The following is a 25,505-nucleotide window of genomic DNA, read 5'->3' on the forward strand; positions in this document are numbered from 1 at the left end:
TCTGATACTGGGCAGTATCCAGCACTGCCACCCACTTATACAAGTGATCTAATACTAACATAATCAACCTCTAGCGCAAAGCTAATCACATTTACTAGTGTGACAGGAAAACCCATCGCAGCACACTAACATCAGTACTGCGCTAGACGTCACTTACGCAATGGATAATGCCCATTGTATTTGATATCATTGTATTTGTTTTTCTATGATGTTGTTAGCCACTAAGTAGGGTAGAAATAAATTATTACACTGTAAAAGATAAGATCCTGTTGCTAATCTTTAGGGAGGCTGAATTTGATAGCTAGTTAGTTAGAAACAGAGAAAACCCAGTCATTAGTTTATATTTATGAACTGCCCCCATCCAAAGAGCTTGGGGAGAAATTAAAACTATTCAATGATGTCCTCTCATTTTTATCCATTTAACCGCAAGGTTAAACAAGGCCAAATCAATAGGTATTACAGTGATCCAGATTGGATTTTTTAAAAAAATCTATGGGAGGACATACCAAAATGGAAGCAAACTGTTGAAAATGCTTCTCTTTCCATGGAAGAACTCCCATATTTTAATTAAAGCTGGAGTTGGATTTTAATGGAAGGTTTATGCAGCCCTTCATAATAAAGGGCTGCATCCAGACTTGGTCATACTTAAAAGTAAATCCATCAAAATCAATGGAACTTACAACATGTCTAGATACAACCCAAAGTGTTAATAGAAAAATTTGTATTCAAGGTCTAATAAACTATACTAAATTTTACAACAAATGTTCTGCCAACGGTGTAGCACTGCACACCAGAGAGTGCTTGTATTGGGAGAGATGCTTTTCAAGTACACCATGACACACCCGAAAAGCTGTATAGAGCTACCTTTCAGAGTCTGTGGCTTCCTTTCAAACCCGGGAGTTTTGAGCGGTCGAAAACTTACCATATGGACAGTGAAAAGATCCTGACGATTCAGCATAGGCAGGAAATAGGACCAGGCAGTGTTCTTGCCCCGTTTTGCATAGTCAAAGAAAATGCTAACACGTTGGTGATTTTCCTGCAAGAAATATGTGTTGGGTTGTCATGTATACCAAAATGGAAGCAATTGTAACTGATACAAAAGATATTGTTATAATTCAGAACTACATCAGCAAAATAGCAAACATGGCCATATTTAAGATCTTGCACAAAAAACACCCCAGAAACAACTACCTTTTGAGGAATGCCCATCTCACAAGTAGCAATGTCTGTGTGGTCAAAGAAGAATCTGGAAGTGTTAGCCAATGATAATACATTATCATGGAAAGTGAGTTATGTTGCTAACTCAAATAAAAACATCGTGCTGCGATACATTGATTAACCTGGCGGTATTTCTTTCACTCTGTTTCCCATTCGTGAGTCAATTACTGACATACTGTATTCCATTAAAATTCCATGACCAATGTCCATGCTGCTGGGAATAATGGGAGTTGAAGTCCAACACATTCAAAGGGCACCAGTATGGGGGAGTGATTTCCAAGGACAGGGCCTTTTTCATGGTGACCCCATATCTTCAGAATGACTTCCCATGGGAAATGAAAAGGCCCCCTCTTTACTGGCGTTTAAAAGTATTTTAAAGGGCTTTATTCCAGGCTGCATTTGTTTTCTGTATTTTATTGTGTTTTAAGATGAAGTTTTATCTGCTGCTGCCCCCTTTTGATGATTTAGGCATTGAGTATTGCTTATTGTTTTAGGGGTTGATTATTTTACATTATAAAATATGTTGCAATACATTTTGTGAACATTTGTACCCCAAAAAGCTAGAAATCTATTAAATACATAAACAAGACAAGTGGAAACACTTCCATTCTGTCAGGCATTATAGTTTGTATTAATGTAGTTGAACTGGTTTTGTATTCTGTAATGGGCTTTTTTTTATTTGTATTTCTAAATTGCTGCCAGCCACCTTGTGTACAGTTTTTATGTTAGAAAGTTTTCTAGAAATATGGCAAGCAAATAAAACCGGATGCTGTACTAGAGGGATCTCTGCCTGGCTTTGCATAGGATGTCTGCTTCTGGCTGGACATTTGAGAGCACAGTAGGCCCCTACCTGCTCAGAATCATTATGGTTCTCTAGCACTCTGAGCCTGAACATTTAAGCTGGCGTTCTTGCCCAGAATATCAGCAGAACATGTTTTCAAGTCATTTGGCACAGCAGATCTGCCCATAAGTGCACTTAAGAGATTCTCTGTAAGCTTTATTAATCATCACAATTCAAACTAAGAAGCTCTCGGTTGAAAAAAGTGTAATTGCTACACCTATGAAATATTAAAGTACATTTAAGGCAATTTTGCACTATTAAGAACAAAATTTATTATATAAAAAATTGAGAAAATCCTCCTGTCTGATAAGAAATTACTTTCTAAGCCGACTGAACTGGCTTTAGCATGTAGATATGTGTACACGGACATCAAGGAGATTACTCATTCTATTGAACCTTCCTAATAAATGATTTATCAAGTAACTCCACAGACAGTGTACAGTAATTATATTAAAACAAACTGAGTTTTGTCTGCAGTCTTGCAAAATAGTATCTAAACAAAAATATTAAGTATTAAATTACTGAAGTGAATGGCTAAATTAAATAAATGGTTGGATACAGATGTAGTCATACTTAGAGTAGACCATTTGAAATCCTATTGATTTCAAGCCCCATTCATTTTAGTGGGTCTACACTAAATTCAGCTAAGACTGGATCCAACCCAACGACACAGTTATTTGAATTTGACTAACAACAAAATTGCTAAAGTTTTATACAAAATGTATGCTTTATGATGGAGTACTGAAAGTTCTGTTCAGTGGGATGTAGTTTAAGATATTAATAGAAAGAGATGCACGTCTCTTTTTAAAAGTTTTGGAAAAGATTAGCTGATTCACATCTTAATGATTTCAGCCATACTCATTTCAAGCTGTACATTCAATCTGATCTCAATGAATATATTGCAGGCCCTCTCCAGAGAATGGAGGTAGAAGCTATCAGGGACTGTTCACAGACAGCTTCTTCTAGCAGGCACTGCTTCTGTGCAACCCCCAGTCATTTCAGCAGAGAGGACACACAAGCACCACGTAAGCGGCACGAAAGGCAACGATGGTCGCCATAGATAGCCTCCAGCCTCTCAAAGCAATGTACAGTGGAGGACAAGCAGAAAGCCACCTACGCTAACATAAGTTCCACAAGTGCTAAACATGAAAAAAGGTTTAATTAACTTACCTGCAGCATATCATCAACCATAGTTAAAATGTACTGAACTGTCTGTTCCTTGGAGATATGAGTCATCAGGTTTATGAATGTTTTAGCACACTAGAAACAAGAGAAACAAATTCAAAAAAATTAAAGCATTAGCAATTGTTTTCATTCTCATATTAGTGTGCAATTTTGCAAGCACAGATTGTGTTGAAAATAACACCAAAACTATCCTACATAATTTGTTCGGGATATTCACAAGACCTGAATGTGCTGGAAAGCCTCCACCAAACATACGACTATTTAACAGACTCCGTTCATTTAATCTGACACAGATGGAGCAGCAACACTGGAAGCTTGATGGCTTTTGCCAGTATATGAAAGAGTATGCCGTACTTCAGCCTTTCCCAACTTTGTGTCCTCCAGATGTTTTGGACTACAGCTCCCATCAGCCCAATGCATTATGGCCAGTTTTCTGGGATGATGGAAATTCTGGTCTGAAACATCTGGAGGGCACCAAGCTGGAAAAGGCTGCTGTATTTATTGTATGCCCTGGGAAAGGAAGGTCACATATCATAGAATAGCGGAGTTGGAAGGGGCCTATATGGCCATCAAGTCTCCTTTTAAGGAAGCATACTGGCAAAATGTGGATTTTAACTCATAACAAATTTCCCCAGAGCCAAATGCATGCACACTTGGACTCAGGGATAGAATCAGAACAGTAGAGTTGAAAGGGACCTATAAGGCCACCAAGTCCAACCTTTTGCTCAACGCAGGAATCCACCTTAAAACATCCCTGACACACTGCAGTGGTGCTTAACCTGCTATTCCTTAGATTATGCCTATAACTCACAAACAAAGCCCACATTAAAAAATAAATATATCTCAAAATGACCCCAGCAAGTCACCACAAATGACCTAAGATGAGCAATATTAGGACATGACTTCACTATTGCATGGAGAAATAGGGGTGCGAATGTTTTCAAGCCAAAATGCCAATGACAAACGCCATTAAGAATATTGAACAAAAAATTGTCCCCAAGAGATGCTGCATTACCTGATTGCCTTCAGTTTGTATTAACTCTTGTTTCTCTTCTGGGGTTCTCTTCTGCTCAAATCTTTGAATAAATTCACAGTCTTCCCCTGAAATCATCTGCCCCCTGGCAAAGGATACAAAAAACTATTGTTATTTTACTGCTTCCATACTTATTTATCTATTTATTCTAACAATTTGTATCCTTCATTCTATTTTTCTCCCCAGGATGGCTAACATGACATAATATTTCCTTATAGTTGTCACTTTCCTTTCCAAAAGTATTAAATAAATTTGGAAACGTGCACCGTGTGGAACTCAAGAACATAGATGTTACTAAAAGACATTAGCTTATCAGGGAAATAATGAAGATTTGGTATATTTGACCATTCAAAAGATTTGGTGTATTTGATCATTCAAAAGCCTCTTCACAGCCATCCAAAGCCAGGATCCAAAGAGCTGCTTTAGACACATCCAAGACTAATAGGATTTGATACTTTTTCTTGGATCAGTAGACCCCACCCCACTGTCTTATCATCAACTGCTTTTGAAGAAACTCCTCAATTTCAAAAGCAGTTTGCCATGTTTCACGGTTTTGGCACTCAAGAGACACACATTCAAACCTCCTTGGGCAACTACAGAAGTAGTTCAGAGAATGTAAAATTTCCAGAAATTTTGAAGCCACGGAAAAAACTGGAAGTTTTCGGAAAAAATGAAGTAATGCAATATTAGCACTTTCTACAGATTGAAAGTCACTGTGTTACTTTAGGAACATAACATGTAATTATGTCCAAGTTGGTTTGGCATAAAATTATTACATTTGGTATATTTAAAGTACAGTGTATTCAAACAATTATTACAAACTGAATTTACTTTTGTATTATTATTTTTACCGTTTTAGTAACAAATGGAGCTACAAACTCCTGAACTGTTAGGAACACCTGAACTGTAAGGAACTTCTTTGGTTCTGCCAGTTTATAAGGAGCAGGCAAAACATAATTTAAAACAGCAACAACAGAGAGGAAACCATCAACATTAGTAACAAAGAAAATTATTTATATCTCCTCTAGTCCTCCACAGTGTGAAGCAGACATAAAGCCCCCATTCCCATAAAAAGAACTGAGAAAAAGGGGACACACACCAAGATTCAATGAATATGCATGAAATTTAATCACTCATTTTCTGAGCTATAGCCATCACTATCACTTTCAGTCTCTGCTTCAGTGGCAGTGCCCCCTAGAGGCAGTAATGCATCTTGCTCTTGCATTTGGGAGTTGTAGTCTCAATTTGCAACCTAGGACCTGCACAGAAATTGTAATAATCTAATACTGTACATAGTGTTTAGAAATCATTTGGAGAAGTAAATAAGTGAACACCTTGTCTTAAACATTTTATTCATCAGGCTAAAATAAAACATCCCACAATCCATTTTTCTTCATTTTTTCCAATTTTTCGGGAAAAAACAAACAAAAAGCCTTCAGGAAAAATGGAAAAACCCAGGTTGTTTTCCTGTATTTTCCAGGGTGTTTTTAGGCCTTCACATCTCTCGTTTTGCGTTTCTTTGGATCTCAGCCTCTGCCAGCTCTTGTGAAAATAAAAGGAAGCCCTCAAGACGCACCGAAGAGATGCATCCACCTTTAGTCAGCACAACTGAGTAAAGGAACAAACCATGAACACAAGAACCTTAAAAATGTCAAGAGGAGACTTTAATTTTCAAGTGAGGAGTCCTCTTCCACTCTTTGGAATTACATATAATGCGTAGGAGGAGCCTGCTGGAAACACACGGGAAAAGCCAGCCATACTATCATTTTGAAAAAACTAACACACGTTTCTCCATACACACAACAAAAAGTTGCCCCTCTCAGAGAACGAAGCGCTCATAAACTTCCGGAGTTGGCACTTGCAGATTGTGCCCAAACTATTTGTCACAGCTTATCAGGAAATGGTTGACAGCACCACTTGTTTAGAATTCTTTCCAACAAAAGAACTGAGAAAAAGAAGCACCTCAACATTACTTTCAGCTTTTCATTTTTGTAACGTTTCACATGCCATTTTCAGCAGCATTGCATACCATGCTGCTTCCATGACAACTAGTTATAGAGAAAACAAGATGAACATCTTACCTTTGAGGTCACATAGTTATTATTTATTTATTTGAAACATTTATATCCCATCCTATATCATTAAGATCTCAGAGCCTTGTTAGACGAGGTCTTAGCGCGCTGTGAGGCCCGGTTTCCCTGCTGTGCATCCAGATGACGCACAGGGGAATCCGGGGTCAGGCCGTGCTGAGACCTCATTTGAACCGCCATAAGCGAAGTCGCTTATGCCGCAGCTTTTCCGCAGCTCCGGCCTCGGGAGCGTGGGGGGGGCTTAATTTTTTTAAAAAAACCCACTTACCTTGTCCGGCGTCTTCGGGGCGCACGTGGCCCCTTTAACTCTAAAAAAAAAATGGCCGACGCTGCAGGGCTTCCAGAGTCCCTGCGTGTCGTGCGTCTAGGAGGCGGGGCGGCGCGCGCTAAAGTTAGCGCGCTGTTGCCCCGCCTCCCTGCCGGCTTATCCGGCATAGTCTAGCAAGGCCCCCTGAGAAAAAAGCATACAGTATACAGAAAAAAGCATACAGTATAAAACAATAAATATGCACAGTTAAAAACAAATTAAACCATGAACCAAGTTAAAACAATATATAATTAAAAAGCAGTAAAAGCAGTTAAAACAATGTGCCAGTGAGTTTAACCATCAAAGGCTTTGTTAAAAAGCCATATTTTTACTTGGCGTCGAAATGAAATCAGTGCTGGCGCCAATCAGGCGCCCAAGGGGAGGGCATTCCACAGTCAGGGTGCCACAGCAGAGAAAGCCCTCTCCTTTGTCCCATCATATATACACACTTAATCAAGATACGTTTTTTTAAAAAGCAGAAGAGAAGAACAAAAGTGGATTATAGACAAGTTAGGTGGACCGAAAATGATTTTTAGAATTTCAAGATTCACGAATCTCTCTCCCCCAAGACATATTTAAATGCAAATATGATTCTGTCAAAAATAATTTAAAAAATCTTATGGCAGTGCATCCCAAAGACTCAGAAAACACAATACAAAATAACGCCATCCTCAAATGGCTTCTATTCTGTTTTATTTCTAGAACCACCTATGAACATTGGGATCCTACCCCCAGTTAAATAAAGTGATAAAAGTGGCAAGAAAAGCAACGTTACATCTTCTTGGAAAAAATGGGTCTCCTTTCATGGAAAAAAGATAGCTTTAAATATTTTCAGCATCTTCAAAGAACCATATTATCCAGACAGGATTCAGCAATCACGATAGACGTAAACATTAAGGGAAGAGCACATTAAGGGAAGAGCACTTGATCTTCAGCAGAGATCAAAGTTACACAACAAGTTTTCTACCTGAAAATTCAAATATTAATGGGTTGGGGGGAGTCAAAGATTTCATGGAAGAAAAAAACCTAAAAGTTGGTTGTGTGAAGATTCAAAGGGCAGTGTTTTTCAAACATACTACAGGGAAACCCTATGATTCTTCAGAAACCTATCCAGGATTTCTCAATGAGGAAATTAGTAATGGAAGACAAATGTCCCTGTCAAGACAGTTTGCCTACCACCTGCAATCAACAGCCATAGGAGAGTAATGGGCATGTTCTAGTGCACATTGGCCCCATTCAGAAGACACCTTAAAACACCTTAACCACTGTTAAGCCAGAAAGCCCGGTTGTGTTCAGAAGATACTTTAAACCACAGCTTTAACCAAAGTGAATAAAACAAAAAGCCTTAGGCAGGATCTACACTACTGCTTTAAAGTGCTTTATAACAGTTTTGACAACTGCTGGGGCCCAGGACACACTGCATATACAGTTGTCAAAACTGTTACAAAGCGTTTTAAAGCAGTAGTGTAGATCTGGCCTTATTCACCATGGTTAAAGCCATGGTTTAAGGCGTCTTCTGAACACGGCCTGGCTTTCTGGCTTAACCACCATGGTTAAAGCCAGGGTTTAAGATGTCTTCTGAACGGGCCCATTGTGAGTATACATAAGATGACTGACAGAGGTGTATAAAAAATGCAGGCATGACCTACAACAGCTTTGCCCAACCTCTCCAATGTTTTGGACTACAACTCTCAGATTTCCTGATCTCTGACCATGCTAGCTGGGGTTGATGAGAGTTGGGAATCCAAAACCTCTAGAGGGCACCAGTTTAGGGAAGGCCATCGTAAGATATCAGAAAGAATCCAGATGCGGGGCTCCACACCAAACCATCTACAGTAAGATGCAAGGAATCATATGCTTTACTGTTCTTCATAGATCCTATCCAAAACATTTGTGAGGTAGATCAATGCAAGATACAGCAACTTGTCCAGAGCTATCCAGCAAATCATTGTAACTAAGTAGAGAGTCGAATCTGGTTCTTCCACATGCAAGAACATGTTGTTATCCATAGCAGGATTCCCACAGGGGCAGACTGAAATGCTTGAAAGGACACAACTCTGGTCCAGCAAGAGTCACCCTAAGTCCCTTCCCCTATGCATGGAGGTTCATGCTGACAATGAAGCCTGGCTCACAGTATAGCATCTCACTTCTCCGAAGATGCCTTCATACCAAAGGGATTGCCTCCCCTTTTCCTGATGCCTCGTTCACTGTGGGGCCTTCCTCTGTATCTTCTGTCCCTGTTCTCAGGTGCCATGAGCTGTGTGTCTTCAGACCTAGAAAACTACCGCTTATTTTGAATTTCAAGATCCCATTTTGCCCTTCCTTAGATCTATAGTTACTTAGCATGTGGCTCGGGAGAGTTCTTCACAAGCCAATGAAAAAATGCCTCTTTTTTAAAAAAAAATTAAAGGTAATATTTTATTCCCAAACTCACTATAAACTAAGCTGGAAAACCATTTCAGAATACGAACTAAGAACTAGTTCTGCAGAGGTGAAAAAACCTATGATTCTTAGGCAACTGTGTCACATTTGTAGGTTCTCCAACATCCTGACATCTTTCCAACCATAGCAAGAGAGGCATACATAATGCCAACACCATGATACAAAGCAGCTGCTAGTTAGAAATGTAGTAGTCCCAAATGCTGTTATCTATTTTTAAAAAGAGCTATTCAGTCAGTCAGTGACACAGTCGCTTGTGATTAAGTTTTCCTTTTCATTGAAAATTTTCCATGCAGGAAGCGCAGTTCCTCTTCTGTTCACATGATGCAGCAAAGGACACTTTGTTTCCCTGCAATCTGGCCTTATATCAGGCATCATCTTATTATTACCCTTAATCACCGAGATATCTTTCCCCCATTCTAAACTCATTTCATCTGCTGGTACTGGAAGGTTAAAAAAAACAACAGGAAAGGGAGGAGAAGATCTTAGGTGCTTGCTTTCCTGAGCATCTAAACAACATGCAGTGCTGTTTAGATGGGTGCTATTTGTAAATTAAAGCAGCCAATGAAATTTTTGCTTGGTGGGTCCAGAACTACTTAGACCTCTTTGGTTCTTCTTGGCTGGGAGATGTTCTTTTTACACTGGCCAAATTCTTGTTCGCTGCTTCGCTTGTTTTCCTCTAAAAGGCAATACATGCATATGAACACCAGCAGCTATTGGTAGGCTTTCCCCCACAGCTTCTGGAATTTTGATCATTGGGTACAGACTTTTATTTATTTAAAATTATTTTTAGGATGCATTTAATGGTGGAAACTTTGTCTCATAAAACCTTGTACCTTCCACAAGTACAGTCCTAAATCCATGGGAAAATGAACAGGGAGATTTAAAAAATACACGTTGTTAATTTTTTTTAGCTAAGAAAACATTAAACACTTCTTTCTCTTATTCTAAACTGCCTCATGATGTGAACTACCAGTGGCCCTAAACACACACTAATAAGCTTACCTAGATTTGATAGGGAGGGTTTGACCATTTCACACTACCAAACACTCTACGTGTGACTGCTCAGACAAGTCACAGGCTTCTTACCAATCTCGTATTTCCAGAGGCGAAGGGACAATCCCTGCCCCGTCACCAGCTCCAAAATTTGAGAGAAGCTGTGATTTGCTCAGGCTCTGTGCTTGCCAGGAGGCTCAGAGCACCCACCAAGCAGAGAGCCCAAGCCTGCCTTCCCCAGCAGAAACTCAGGTGCTTGTCTCTGTGCTTTCTGGAGATCGTGGCAACTGGAGAACAAAAGCAGGTGTCTGTTCTCCTTCAGTTCCAGCGTTGGAGCTCAAGAAGAGAACAGGCGATTGCCCTTGAAGTCACACTGCATTTCAGGGGAGCAGTGGGAAATCAAGACCAAGCTCTTACCCACTGGGGAAGAGGAAAGATCCAGACAACTACCTAAGTCAGCCAAAATGTGGGAACTCTTTTCTATAAGAGAATACTAAAGACATTCCTAAGAACTAACCGAGGCATCTCCAAAATGCCTGACAAAAAAAAAAAAAGAAAGAAAGACAATTTAGAGTGGTGGTAGCCTCCCATGGGCGTTTCCTATTATAACTCAGGAAACCATAATTTTGTTATTTTTGAATTTTAACTATCAATATTCTACAACACAAGTCTATGGGTAAAACAACAACTCCTGTTTAGTCTTTGAGCTCCCCAGACTTAATCTGCACTGGAGAACACAGAGGAGGTGACAATGTGGGCATAGCAACTTGGAATCAGGAAAACTATGCTAGGAACCACATGGAAAACCTCAAGGGCGGAATTGAGCCCTGGATCACCCCCACCACCACCACCTCCCACCACCAGTTTTCAAGTGTTGATGTAAACTGAAAACAATGGGGACAGATAAAGCCACCAAGCAATAGCTTACTAATATAGAAAGGTGAAAAGTACCTATGGGGACAATCTAATCCCGATTCCTCATCTTCCAGGTTCAGTAAAATATTTGCACTCCTGACTACATGCAGGTATCACCATTAGGTAGTTAAATGAATATTAGGTAGTTAAATTAATTTATTAGGTAGTTAAATGAATATTAAGTAGTTAAACAAATTAGTAGAATTCATGGACAAATTGGTATTTTGAAACCTGGCTTTTGTCAGACTTTAACTAAGATTATATTAAAAGTGTTAGAAAGATTGTTAATACCCATGCATACCACTAAAAAAAAGTCTATTTTAAAGAAATCCCATCATGGCTCATAAATAAAGAAGACACTTTCCCAATAATTTCCACTGACTCGAGGTTTTCCAGTTCTCATAAAACTGACTTCAGATACTATAGAAGCACACTAAAAATTATAACTAGCCTAGAAAACTATGGTTATATCTCTTCTAGTAATCTGTGACCATTTCATAACTTACTGGAGATACAAATGCCAATTCACTTTGTTAGCCCGAACCTCAGCAGCTTTGGCAGCAATTATATTGGTGGGGACAGCAGCGTCTACAGCACCCCGGATATCCATTTTTTATCTTGGTTTAAAATCTGTTAAGAAAATAAGGACATATAACATCAGTTTTCATGAAAATTAAACAATGTTTCAGCTGTTAATGCATTAAAATCACTTGAGTTTCACATAGAACAGCAAACCTAGATTGCCAGAAGCAAGTTTGCAGGTCATACAATAAGCTTCCAGAATTCAGCAATGTAGACAGCTGCGAATCTAGTTATATTCAGTGAGATGTGCGGCAGATTAAAAACACTGGGCTCCACATATGGAATACTTGAAGTCTGAGGAAGTGTGATTAGTTTTAATTATCTGAAGGCAACTGATTTTTAGAGCTCAAAATTGTATTTTGAAAGGCGCTACAATCCATCCAACAGTTAAGTCCCACTGATTTCAAGCAAGAATTAAAACATGTATATCACCTTCTCTTCCTAAAGTTAGTGAAACTCACAAGTCTGGGTTGGTTCAAATGTAATATGTCCAAAGCTCACACTGTTGCAAAAACATTCCACTTAATATAGACAAAATGATTAGCTATCAAGAAGCCTTTGATGTATTACATGAAAGTTTGATCCAAAACAGAAATATAACTCAATATTAGGGAACTTTTTGGCAATTGCTTTACTTCCTTTACCTGCTTAGTTAAGAAGGAGGAGCATATACAAAGACTTACATACATAACAGTTACTTCTATAGCATTTTGTTGATCCAGGGCATCATGGGAGATACATACTGACATCTGAACTGAACATTTCCAATAACTATAGATTTTATTGCAGTTTAATTCTCTATTACTCAACCTATTGAATAGCCATGTGCATGAATTGGTAGAAATCTATTACTTTGACATTTCCTAGTTCCCATGTCATACTGTAACTTCAGCATAAGGCCAGACCATGCAGGATATAATACTTTGAAAGCGGTTTGAAAATGGTGCATGAAATGTGTCATCCCCAACAGTTGTCAATACTGTTACAAACCATTGTAAAGCAGTAGTTAGATCCTGCCTAAGTATGTGTAACTGAAGCAAGAGTATATTCTTTTCCTGTTGACCTCTGCCTTCCTTTCCTCTATTGTGTTCCCTGTGTGGAATTTTGGACTGTAAGCTCTTCTGAGCAGAGGACTGTTCTTTTATACTTTGTAAAATGCCAAGTGTATTTATGGCGCTATAATAATATGATCAGAAGAGGCACAAATGTATCAATAACAGAAACCAGTTTAAAAGTTCTTGAAGCCATCCTACAAGCACGAATGCAACTTCAAATCATTTGACAGATAAAGGCAGTTGAAGCAAGTTTGAAAAAATTATGACAGCTATGTTTCAATTATCTTCCATGCAAGTGTTAAGTAGCTGTGCCATGGAACTTTCTCAATGTTTCACTGTAAAGTGCATATATACAGAATTAAATCTATTGCAGAACAGATTAAAAAAATTAAGATAAATGAAAGCTTCTTCAGATATATGTGTCTATATTCTATTTGCCATTATTAAAAGTTCTCTAAATTAAAGTAAGCAGCTCCTAGGCACTTTTAAAAGTACCAGTTTTACACATCAAAAAGTAATCTCTGTGTACTTGACAAAGTGACCCTCATTACCATAAGCAACCCAGCATGCTTATCAGGAAAGAGACAAAGCAAAGTAGTAACTCAAGGTTTGTTCTTGGGTTACAAGTCTGGCTCATCAGGGGACAGACAACCCAAAGTTCCAGATTTGGATGTTAATGTTTAGCCGCTCCTGCTAGCAGACATAGCCAAGCGGAAGCAATTGGCTCCTCGCTCACAGTAACCCAGATTTGGGGAGGGGGGAACCTTGAGTTGCTGCTGCGTGTGAACTAGACTAGCGATTCAGAACTGACTGCTCACAGCATGTCAACAAATCACAGTATTACAAAAGTCATCCATTCCAACCCATAGCCCTAATTCTCCAACATGGTGTTACATTCCCTTCGGAAAATAGCGCAACTATCTCTCCTCATATTCACCACTTTAGATAGGAAAAGCATTTTACACAAGACATCCAGAGAGGGGGACAAAGTAAGTGGGGATGGGGAGAACAGTATATCCCACAACCTGATTTGACTGACAAAGTACAATACTACACTTTTTACAGTATAGAAGATATTGCTTCTGAGCATATGTTCCCTCTTCTCTTGTTCAATCAGCTGCTGTTCAGAGTAAGCTTTTCAGTGGTGGCACCCATTTTGTGGAACACATCTTAAGAAGATTTTTTCTTACACAATTCCAATTAAAGTTAAGACCATTCATTCAAGAAATCATTCCAAGGAGATAGATAGTTAACTGCTATAGCTTCTCTGATAGTGGATCTTACCATGGGTGGGGGTTTTTTTATTAGTGTTTGGGGTTGAGGTTATGCTTTTATATTTATTGTGTATTTTAATGCCGTTACTTTATTTTTGTAAACTGCTTGTAGTATTTCATTTTAGAAAATAATTAGGTACAGAAATCCTTTTGATTACCACAGAATAATCACTGTGATGTTACCTTGGGGGCTGCTTCAAGAATCTCCACAGCAGTTGCAGTATAAGGCCAGTGCTGTTAATTGGGCAGAACTCAAACATCCTTCTGTAGCAAGAGTATCCTGGCTCAGACTGCAAATACAATTTTGCCCAGGAACTCCTGAATAACTTCAGTTCTACTTCCTGTAATCACTGACTAAGAATATTGCCTTTTTCCAGTAGAGGGTAATTTTTCAAGCCAAGGTCTTATTTGTACTTTCCTAGGAGTAAGCACCACTGAACACACTAAGATTTACCAGAAAATATTCATAGGATTCTGCTGCATGTTATGCTGCAGTGATGTAAATTGTTTGTGCTAATTTATAAGGAACAACAGCAGTACAGTTGAATACCACCATGTACCAGAACCAATGACCTTCACCATTTTTGTTTTCTCCTTCCTTAAATAACTTCTGGCCTAGTTTGACTCTCTGATGCCAAAACAAACCATCAAGGTCTTAACACATCTACCAAGTCATGGTTGGGGCAGAACATTCATAAATACTTGCCCATTATACCCAACCAAACCAGCTCCAACTCCTCAGAACCATTTGACCTCACACAAAAACCGGATCAATCCTTCCCTTCCCTCCATTGTAATGAAGTAATATATATATATTATTGGATGAAACAACCACTGCTTCCCTCTGCATTAAGTTCCAACAAAAGCAAGCCTCACCTCAAAAACAACAAACAGTCTTGTGACACTGAAAAGACTAATGCATAAACTTTTGTGGACTATGCTCCCCATGAACGTTTATGCCAGAATACAGTTGTTAGTCTTTATAGATGCCACAAGACTGTTGTTTTAGCTGCAATAGTCTAACACAGCTATGCCCCCCCCACACACACACACACAAAATCATTCTCACCTCACCAGCTGCATAACTTTTTGTCACTGGGCATACAAACCTACCTAATTAGCCAGCCCAAGATCACCTGTACTTACTCCACAAATAATTATTGGCACCGAGATCTTAGTTTGAGAGGCAACATCATTCAAACATTCAACAACCTGATGGAGGGAAATAGCCATTCATCAAACCTAGGGGCAGTAAGATTTGGGAAGGCAAAGGCCTTTGTTTGGAACAAACACGCACCTCAGAATCAGATTGGCCCTATACAGAGTTGTTGTACTAATCAACAATAACACCTTGATTTACTTGCTTTAATCACCTGGACTTATGTCTTGTGTGCAGCAGACTGAGAATATTACAGCTCAAGTCCTTAGGAAGCAGGGCTAGCAATGGCCCTTTTTCTTTTTCTTTTTTAGCGATCATAATTAAAAGGGAGCCTCCATGATGCCTCCTATTAACATAGCCTGGGGACAGAGAACCATCCTGCTCTGCTTGTGACCTTCCCTGCGCCATCTGGATAGAAAAGCCGCTGTTGAAGGAAGATGCTTAACTAAACAGTCTCAGCAAGGCCGTTCTTATTGCGGGTAAATGACAGAGTGAAGCCTCGGAGGCCAAGAGGTCTGGACAGCCTTTGGGCCCTTTCCAGCCCCAGGCAGCCTCATTCCAGGAGATAGACAGCCGGCAGAAGGAAGGCAGACGCTCCCCTTCTCCCTCCGCGATCCCGGGCAGCCCCAGCCAAAGCCTTCCCCTCCAGGCCCACTCTAGCCCGCAGAGCCGGAAGAGGCCCCCGGGCTGACGGCCTCGCTTACCTCCTTCCCTTCAGCAGGACGGCAGTGAAGTTCCTGGAATCCGCGGCGGCGGCGGCGGCGCGGGTGACCCAGACTCAGGCGCTGAACCAGCGTAGGGGCAGCGGAGCCTCGTGATCATGTGACAACGCTCAGCTGACAGCCCCAGCAGATTGCAGCTACGAGTCCCGGAAAGGCTCCGTTCGCGAAGGCGAGGTGGGAAGCGCAACAGCTGCCCAAACAGAAGCCGGGCGGAAGCGCGTATTTTGGGACGCTTTACTCGCAGCCGGCGTGGAGCAAGCTTCGGCCGGGGAGCTGCTTCTCTCCGCCTTCCCCAACCCCGCAAGTTAGAGAACTCACGAGAAGGCTATTTAAGAACTGGAACCGCTGCAGTATTATATTTTGCAGTAACTTCTTCGCATTCAGAAACCATTTGGAGAAGTCCCGGAATGCATATTAGCGGACTCATGCCCGCTAATAGAAGACTAGATGGGGCTGATGCAATAAGCCCCCAAACATCCTCAGAAATCCCAAAATGGCCTGGCACGCCAACTTCAAGCCAGATAAACTGAACAAGTTCACCAGTCTAAATGAGATTGATGCAATACACCACAAAACGTCCATAGAACCCGACACCAACGACCTCCAGTATAAACACCCTCCTTACAGCTCCTATATGAACCTATGACATAATAAATAAGCACTTAATTAGGTTTAATCCAGAGAAACAATGCTCCTTGTGCATAGTTGGTAGCTGGGTTATTTCCATTTTTGAACACTTAGGGCTCATCTACACCAAGCAGGATATTTCACTATGAAAGCGGTATATAAAAGGCAGGAGCCACACTACTGCTTTATAGTGGTACTAGCTGTACCGGGCTTAACATACGCTGTTGTAGCATATCTTAAAAGTTTATTAATTAAATATCATTGCGAGGGTGCAGGCTGCTTGGAGGCCACTGATACAGTGCCGTCTGGCAGGCCAGGGGGGCCGGGAGGCCAGGGGGGAGCAGGTGTCTCCCTCTCCCCGGGGTTCCTGTCAGCTTTGGGCCGCCCGCCCAGCTCGCATGAGATTAGGCCAGAGCCTTAGCTCGCAGCAGGCGAGCAGCCACCCACCTGGCCACCAAGGGCCCCAGCCGTGCCTCGCTCATGCTCCGGACCATGGCGCTGCCCCCTTCGGGGTGGGGGGGGGGAAGGAAGAGGCAGACGGGTAGGATTACCTTGGAAAGCCTGGAGGAGTTGGGCGAGGGGCTTAGCAACCTGTATCAGCTGACATTACACGTTGTTACTGTTGCTTAGCAACCTGTATCAGCTGAAGCCTTTACAGAAACATACCTAAGCGTTTTATATATATATATATATATATATATATATATATATAGATTGAAGTGCACTGCAGGAGCTACACTACTGCTTTATAGCAGTATCGAAGTGCACTGACAACTGTTGGGCCCATGACACATCCGCACCAAGCAGGATATAACACTATGAAAGCGGTATATGATATGTGTCATGGGCCCCAACAGTTGTCAGTGCACTTCGATATTGCTATAAAGCAGTAGTGTGGCTCCTGCCTTTTATATAGCACTCTCATACCACTTCCATAGTGGAATATCCTGCTTGGTGTAGATGAGCCCTTAGTGCATCCATCCTACTCTCACAAGAGTTTTCTTTTTTTAAAACAGCTTGAAATAAAGGGAGCTCTGATGTTTGGGTAACAGGAATAAAAGCTTGTAATAAATGCAATAATGTAACATTCTGCCTGCTTAAAGAAAATTGCTTCACTATGTCCAATCACTGCAGTTCACACAAAATAATATATAAAAAACTAAATACAGAGCTCAAGCTTTGTTTGATGGCTAGAATTCCTGTTGTTGAAGAAAGACGCCACTTTGGTATTAGGGACTGCTCAGGCAAAAACGATAAACAATATTTTGGATGATGGCCAATATTTTTGGGCACAGGGTGTTAGCAAAAGATGGAGGGGGAACACCTCCCTAATGGGACATTCTGTTTGTTCCCTTCTGCCTACTGATTCACCTCAAACTTGAAAGCTTATCACTAATATACTTAAAGCTTTCTGTTCAAGGAATTATGCTAAGATTTAATTAAGAAAGAATTAAGTTGATATTATGCTGCTCTTAAATTCTGTCTAGTATACACATGGACTTGAGCTTTGCCATTATTTTCGGTTCTTTTTTAATGTCAAGTATGTTCTGTAAATTATATGAGTATATCATGTTATCCTGACCTTTAGCATATTCTTTACTTTTAGAGATCTGCCATTCTGTTTCTTTTACGGGAGCTAATACCGTAGTAGAAATGCAATAAAAGCTAGTAAGGATAAAGAAATTGAAAAGGTCAAATAGTAGAAGTAATACACCAAGTATTTGTAATTTTCAGAAATATAAAAGAGTGATCTCTGATTTGTATTACAGGAAATGAAAGAGAAAAGGGGCTAAGGAATGCTAGGAACTTATTTGTGGGACTTTTTATTTTTAATAAAATATGTTTCCCCCATATTAGTGATTCAAAAATAGCCTTGTCCCCAGATTCTGTGGCTAATTTCTAAGAAAGGTGTCAAGACTCAGGCCTAGCTTTACCCATTTAGGGTGCAACCCTATGCATGTTTAGAAGAAAAAAGTCTTACAGCTCCCAATATCCCTGGGAGTTGTTGGACTTTTCTTTCTGTGTAAACATGCTCAGGATATCAAGCCTCTTAAATCATATCTTTGAGTTTTGCATAACTTAAACTAAGGTCACACATTTTGCTGGAAACTGCTAAGATGATCTTTGTTTTGCTGTTGTGGCTGCAAGAGTTTCACTTGCGGAAGACATGACACTTTGGCTTGCACTGTTCTCTCCTATGTGTGCATATCAATTTTCACATAGCTACACACTGCAGGCACATAGTCAGAACAGTGTGTACTGTATATATAATAAGTTAGCTCCTCCTTTATAATGTTCCAGGTGCCAGTAGACTATCCTTTGTTAGTCTACTCTAATTCTTTAGTTGTGTGATTGAGGAGCAGCTAATGATGGCATTTCCCCCCCGGTAGCTGGAATTCTCTCCAGTTTTTGAATGTTATACCTATCACTGTTTAGGAAGGTGGCATTCTCTAGCTTGTGAACAGTAAAAAAGTTTGGGCCAGTTTTACAGCTCAACATGACGTGAAACTACTCCCACAATAAACCAAATGATTTTTAAGTGTATATAGCAGGCATTGGGTTCCCCAATCCATTGAGATACTGATGGGGAAAGTAGGGAGACTTTAATCCTTTGCTCCCTGCTGTAGTTCAGTCTGGATCAAGTCCCCCTTACCTCCTATTTGTACTGAATGGAAAGCTTCCATTGATGTAAAAGGGAGCTTTCCTTTCACTAGATGCCAGGCATGCCCACCCCAACCCAGACTGGGACTTGACAGGGGCAGAGCGTCAAAGCCCCCCTATTCTCCCAAGGTCCCAATCCAGATCTGGGTCCCACACGCCTTCTAATTGCATGAATGGTGTTACATCTAGCTTGGCTCTGTCTGGTCTCAGTACTCTAATCACACACACCACCATGCCAGTCCTCATACAATATAATATATAAATATGCATAAAATGTATTAATTCAGACTCAAAAGCAGAGATTTTACTGTGTGGAACATAAAATCTGTAAAGACTTTCAGCAGTAATTGGATTATAGCAAGCACAGAACAGAGTGAAACCAAAGGGCAACAATTTGTCATAAATATAATTATGAAAGCATTGCTGACAGACTGAAGTGGTCCTATCATTATCAGGAGCACATGAATGAATCTGTAACAACAAATTAACCTCTAGGTTTTATTCTATATTCTTCCGCTCCCACCTTTAGGTTCAACAAATAATAAACGTATACAATTTAAATGGCATTGCTGAATGCATCCAGTTAAGTGGGGGAGGGGGGAGATGCCTTCTGTGCTATTGAAGATAAGATCAGAGGCCTACTAATAATCTACCTGAAGCTCTGTAAGCGATCACTTCTCTTGTGAATATGGAACTTTTATTTAGACTGGAAGGATTAGTTAAAGACCATCTGTTTGGTGTGTTGGCTACTCTGTGATTGACAAATACCACAGGTCTAAATTGGACTGTGTCACCCTGTGCCTAATCCTGCGGGGCTACATGTAATTTGCAATACGTGCACGGCTATGTTAACTGCAGCAGCTACAAAGAGTTTATATATCCTCCTAGGAGCATCATCAAAGATTCTGCTTTAGAATGCAAATCTTTTTTTTTTTTTTAGAGTCTTGAACAACACATCAAAGCATACAGCAGAGATTGAATCACTAAAACAGAGCAAAGAAGTAATGCTCTGGGGATTGGAAAAGGAACCGCTACACTGAGAATGGATAATCCAATTTGCCCTCCCAGCTATAAGCAGTGCAGGAAAGATCTAACAATCTTCCAGAGATCCAGACATTTCCCCCATTGATACCAGGGGAAGTTAAACTTATATCGCTTTCATTTACTTCAGCGTCAGACTTTGAGGTATCTTTCTTAAAAGTCAGTGCCATTTTTGAAAGAAACCTTAGTGTGGAATTGGATTCTGAAACATGCCCTTTTATGACCTATCAGTGTGGAGGCAATATCTATTTTCCTTTAGGACGCAAGGCACAGATACAGAAAATGAAAGTGAAGATGCCACTAAAAAAGTTCAGCTGTTTTTCAAGGTAAGACAAGGTTTAGGGTACTGAAAAGAGGAGGGGGATAAATTAAAGGAATGTTAGTGCATCACTGTAAACCCTCTTAACAATTGCTCAGCGTGGGGCGGGGGCAATGTTTACAATGCAGTTTCTGCTATGTGTAATGACAACTGCAATAGAATCTGAACGGAAAGATTACTATAAAAGCATAACTTACAGGCAGGCATACATTGTGATGTATCTCGAGCTCATAACAGCAGTGCTCCTTTTTCAGGAGTTTAGCCAATCACGAGTTTTATAGCACTGTACAAGGCTTCTTGGTTTTTTTTCCATGGCCCCATTTGGGCTCTGTTTCTGTTGGCACGGAGGCTCTGAGTTTGGTAATTAGAGAGGGTAATACATGTACACCATTGCCTGCTAAGTGCAGCACAAGGATTTAATTTTGCCTTATATATGCAAGTTACAAAGATGCTGCATCATGTTCTCAACCTACGTCGTCACAATAAAACCATATAAAATCTGCGATGCTCAAGAGATACCACAAGCAATACCCCAAATTTAGAGTTTTGTTACATGCTCCCCACTTTCTTGAGTGGAGAGAAGCTCTAAAGACGGCACTGCTGCATTTAAGTTTTCTTTGGAAAAGAGAGCACTGCAGACATATGGTCTTTTTGCAGAAGGCACCTTTAAAAGGCTGCAGGTCTGCTTTCCTGCATCAGATCCTGAAAGAGAGTTCCATCTCAAAGTGCCTCAAGTTCTGCCTACTTTCAGCTCTTTCTGTTCCTCTCTTTCCAAATTCAACTGCTCCCCACCCATCATCTGCTAAGACAGCCTTTCCCAACCCAGTGACCTCCAGATATGTTGAAGAATGGCTTCTCTCATCCCCAGGGGTCATCCCTGTTCATGTAAATGACACACAGGATATCCTGGGAACAGGCAGGGATGACCCCAGGACGATCCCAGGATCAACCTTAGGTCTAGGTAAGGCCTGAGTCCTCCCTTGCATGTGAATCAGCCATTCCGAGATCACTCATGCTGAGGTTCTTTGGTCAACCAACAGTTCCCATCCATAATCACGCAAATACCAACAGACCCAGCCACAGTATTCAACCAATAGCAAGCCCTCAGCACAAGATGGCCATAAACTGACTAAGGAAGCTACATTAAATTATTGAGATTCAGTATGTGATCAAGAACCAGGGCTGGGGGGTGCAGAAGCTCCCCTTCACAGAATGACATCCAGTCTGCCAAAACAGCTGTCCTTATAACCTCAGGTCAAGAGTTTCCTGAGTTAACGAAGCATAATAATCCTGATGTCATTACAACGTCATTACAACAACTTTGTGTGTTTTAATCTCTATTCATGACATTATACCACGTCAACAACCAGTGAAGCCTCTAAAATACAGTAACCCTGTACATCCACATTTGAGAAAACCTATGGAGTTGGCTCCCTGATGTGAAAAAATAGTTAAGAGAGTTTATGAAAAGAATTATCATTTTTTTAGCAATAATAATTGTAATCGCATTATGCTTTTGCTGTGTACTAAACATTATTGTGTTGTAAGAAATCTTTAGAACAAGCTGCAGAACAAGAGAGTGAGATTAGAGCTTTGATGGGGATAGCTTTAGAGTAATAGGCAAAGTAATGACCATGAGGAGGGAGTTGTCGAGGAAATCAAGCTGGGTGGTTCTTTTACCCATGCCCATAAGTATAAGAAAATGGCTCTAGAAATCATTAGATATATAAACCATAAAGTTCATGGCTTCCTGCTTCTTTAAAATATATTTTTAATGCTACAATTGCTTTTACAATTAAGCTGATACTGAAACCATGTCACAAGACAGGCGGTGTCCACGCCGGCAGCTGGAGGGTGGTTATGTCTGCAAGGCAAGATAACCGATAAAAGAAACAGATGGAGATGTTTTTTCCTGTAACTGTTGCAATACCCATGTAGTGTCTTTTAGTCAGAGAAGTACTTAAACTCTGTACATGCCTAAGTGCTTTGCTTCTCATTGGTTGTTGTATTGCAGAGCTGTATTATGATTGGTGGGAAAGTTCTGCCATTGTATCTAAGGGGAACTGACCCTATAAATATGTTAGCCTTTCCTTAAATTCTTGGGCAGTTCATCAGGTCTTCTGAGACTGTCACCCTGCAGCGCTGCTTGTACTAAACCTTCTAAAGAGAGCGAAATTGTGTCTTGAGAGTCTGTGACCACCACTCAGCGAACCACAGGGACCCGTGGTTTCGGGTTCCACCACAGGGGGGAATCCTGTTTCTTTATCCTAAGTAATAATACTTACTGGGCATTCATTTTATAATTAGCTTATAGATGGTCAAAGTGGCCTGTTGCAGTTTGAAGCAGGTTTCTGATTATGATTTGGAGGTGAACCACATATTTGGCTCAATTTAGGTGTCACAACAAATAGTGTTTATCACAAATCAGGAAGGGGTGGGAGGAATCAGTGCACAGGAAAGGAGGGAGCACACAAGTGCACATCACATTCCTGACAGGCAAACCATAGCCTTATCTGGTATCTGAATTGGCTGTAGTAATGGGTCAGGGAATAGTTTGGAGGGCTTGCAAGTTTTAAACCCAGGCTTTGAAGATGTGTGTGGTGGTGGCACTCTGACTGAACTGGAAATTCCAGCACACTGTAATAACTAGTTGACCAGGCTATGAAAGCCAGACCAAATTGTCTTTTCAACTTGATATGCTAGGATAGGCTAAACCTAGGAAGTGGCAATTCTGGCCCTTATATGGTTCTAGCAGGCTTCTCAGGGTGCCAGAGTCAAAAGAATATATCAATCATGCCTTGAATCATGGCCAATAATAATAATAATAATAATTTTATTTCTTACCCACCTCTCCATTTTGAATAAGGCGGGAACAACAGTAAGTATAAAATACATAAAATAATGATTAAAAACATAGTATACATTGCTAAAACAACCTAGAAACATCCTAAAAGCATATAATAATAATAATAATAATAATAATAATAATAATAATAAAAAATCAAGAACAATTGCAAGTTACAGATTCCTAAGAATCATTTTTTTAAAAAAATCATATTTCTAGTCAGTGTCAGTTGATTTTATTGCATATAGTCACAGATTCTTAAAATTTTCTATAAAAGACACACACACAAGATTTAATAAGCCAATCAGATCAAATCAAATCATGAGGTGCACATTTCTAGTCCCCACTGTTGTGGACTTGAAAACATAAAAGTCATACTGCTGGCATTCAGCATCGCAAAGTGCTTTTAATGGGCCAGCACATCAGACTTCCTCACCTAGAGCATCCTCCCCGCCTTCTAGAAAGCAACTCCACTCCTCCCTGGTATGGCTGCCTTAAAATGAATCCCGCCATTCTTCCCCTCTGCTATTCCATATTTTAAAAGGACAGAACTACGTTCTAAGAAGCTAATTACAAAATGATTACTAATTTACCACTTTTGTATTAATCAAAACAATTGAATCGTTTTCCTTTATAGACACAGAAAGTTGCAGGGAAGTATCAAAGAATGTGCCATATATTTCAGTTCCTGCAACTCTGTCCATCCTGCTTGCCAATTGAACACATTTTGTCACCCTGTTAGCCTCAGTTTCAAATTCTGCCAAGACCTCTGGACATGACTTCTAGCGTCTGAATCTGCTTTTGCTCCTAGCTTTATTTTTCTTAATTCTGACCTTGTTCTTTGTTGACACTCACCTTAGTCTGAGTTTATTGGTTTCTGGGTTAATCCTCTCTTGTACTGAGCCCTTGGCCAGTTTCCTAGTGAATATATTATCATTTTCTCACCTCTGTTTCTTTCTTCTTCTTAGTATTTTATCCATAGATTCCATAGCTGGATCAACAGGCTTAAATCCATATATAACAGAAGTATTAGATACAACTGAATTTAGTCTTAAACTTATTTCTACAAATAATCTAAATTACAATGGAAATATTTTAAACCACACTAGACAGCATTTAAAGACCATTTAAAATATTCAGCATGATACTTAGATTAGCTTTGTAACGTTTCTTTGCAAATGCTGGAGAAGTTGAAAGACTTCAATTAAATTTGTTCAGCTGTATTGTTTAGTCTAATTTACATTAAGCAGGGTTTGTTATCACAACCCATGAAACCGACTTTTAGAAAGCTGACAAACAGACAACCTATGCACACTGTTTGTTGTATTGTATATGAATAAAGCAGCTTTCTTTTGATTCTACATTCTACATTTATTATATTCCAGTGTATAATCTTTGGAATAAATGCACTCAAGCACCAGTTCTATCTCTTTTAAATGTACATTGTAAAAAGCTTTATGGAATATTTCACTTTTCTTTTCTGTGTTTATTTTAAGAGCAAATTCAAAGCAGAATTAAACCTTTACTCCACAGCTTGTCAATAAATTCCTTGGGGAGAAACATCCAACGCTGGGCAGATGCCCTGCTTGTACATGATTAGATGTTATTTTTATATTGCAGTATTCTGCCTTCCTACAACAGGTGTACTCAATTAATAAACAGGTGCTTACAATTAATAAAATAAAATAAAATCACAAATATAACAAGCAAAATTTAAACTGCAAATAGCAGCCATTTAAACACTATAAGGTAGGCAATGTTTAATTAAAAGCATGCTGAGATAAACTGTCTTCCAAGGTAAACAGCGATGAGGCCAGATGTACCTCCCTAGGAATATGGTTTTACAATCTGGATGCCAGAACTGAGAACACCCTCCGCTCCCCTCTCATGCTTACTTTTCACACCTCAGATGGTAAAGGAACAAGGAGGAAAGCATCTGTGGTGAATCAGAATTCTCAGGCAGGTCTCGACAGAAGGACAAGATCGTGGTGTCCTAGGCCATTTAGGGCTTTAAAAGTAAAGCTAGTGTCTTGAACTGAGTCCAGGAGGGGCGTGGATGGTATATTAGAGCAGAGTGAGATCTCCTGGTCTCCTGGCTCCAGCCAAAGCCCTAGCAGCTGCATTTTGGAACAATTGAAGTTTCCAAACTGTCCAGAGGCTGTCCAAACTGTCTATATGGCTTCTTTACCCTGATGT

The 25,505-nt window shown here is 40.0% G+C and overlaps 1 protein-coding gene across 1 annotated transcript in view; it reads right to left on the bottom strand.

The window, feature by feature from the left end:
• ATP6V1H (ATPase H+ transporting V1 subunit H) overlaps nt 1–15,894 on the bottom strand; it is a 40,425-nt gene extending 24,531 nt beyond the window's left edge. The window contains exons 1-5 of the mRNA XM_063130717.1: nt 15,799–15,894; nt 11,531–11,654; nt 4,260–4,362; nt 3,230–3,319; nt 923–1,036 (exon numbers count right to left, since the gene is read on the bottom strand). Coding sequence (XP_062986787.1) covers nt 923–1,036; nt 3,230–3,319; nt 4,260–4,362; nt 11,531–11,634 — 411 coding nt within the window. The 5' untranslated portion in view covers nt 11,635–11,654; nt 15,799–15,894. The remainder of the gene's footprint in view (nt 1–922; nt 1,037–3,229; nt 3,320–4,259; nt 4,363–11,530; nt 11,655–15,798) is intronic.
• Nucleotides 15,895–25,505: the final 9,611 nt, after the last annotated feature.

This window comes from Elgaria multicarinata, chromosome 7 (genome assembly GCF_023053635.1).
Source record: "Elgaria multicarinata webbii isolate HBS135686 ecotype San Diego chromosome 7, rElgMul1.1.pri, whole genome shotgun sequence".
Taxonomy (NCBI): domain Eukaryota; kingdom Metazoa; phylum Chordata; class Lepidosauria; order Squamata; family Anguidae; genus Elgaria; species Elgaria multicarinata.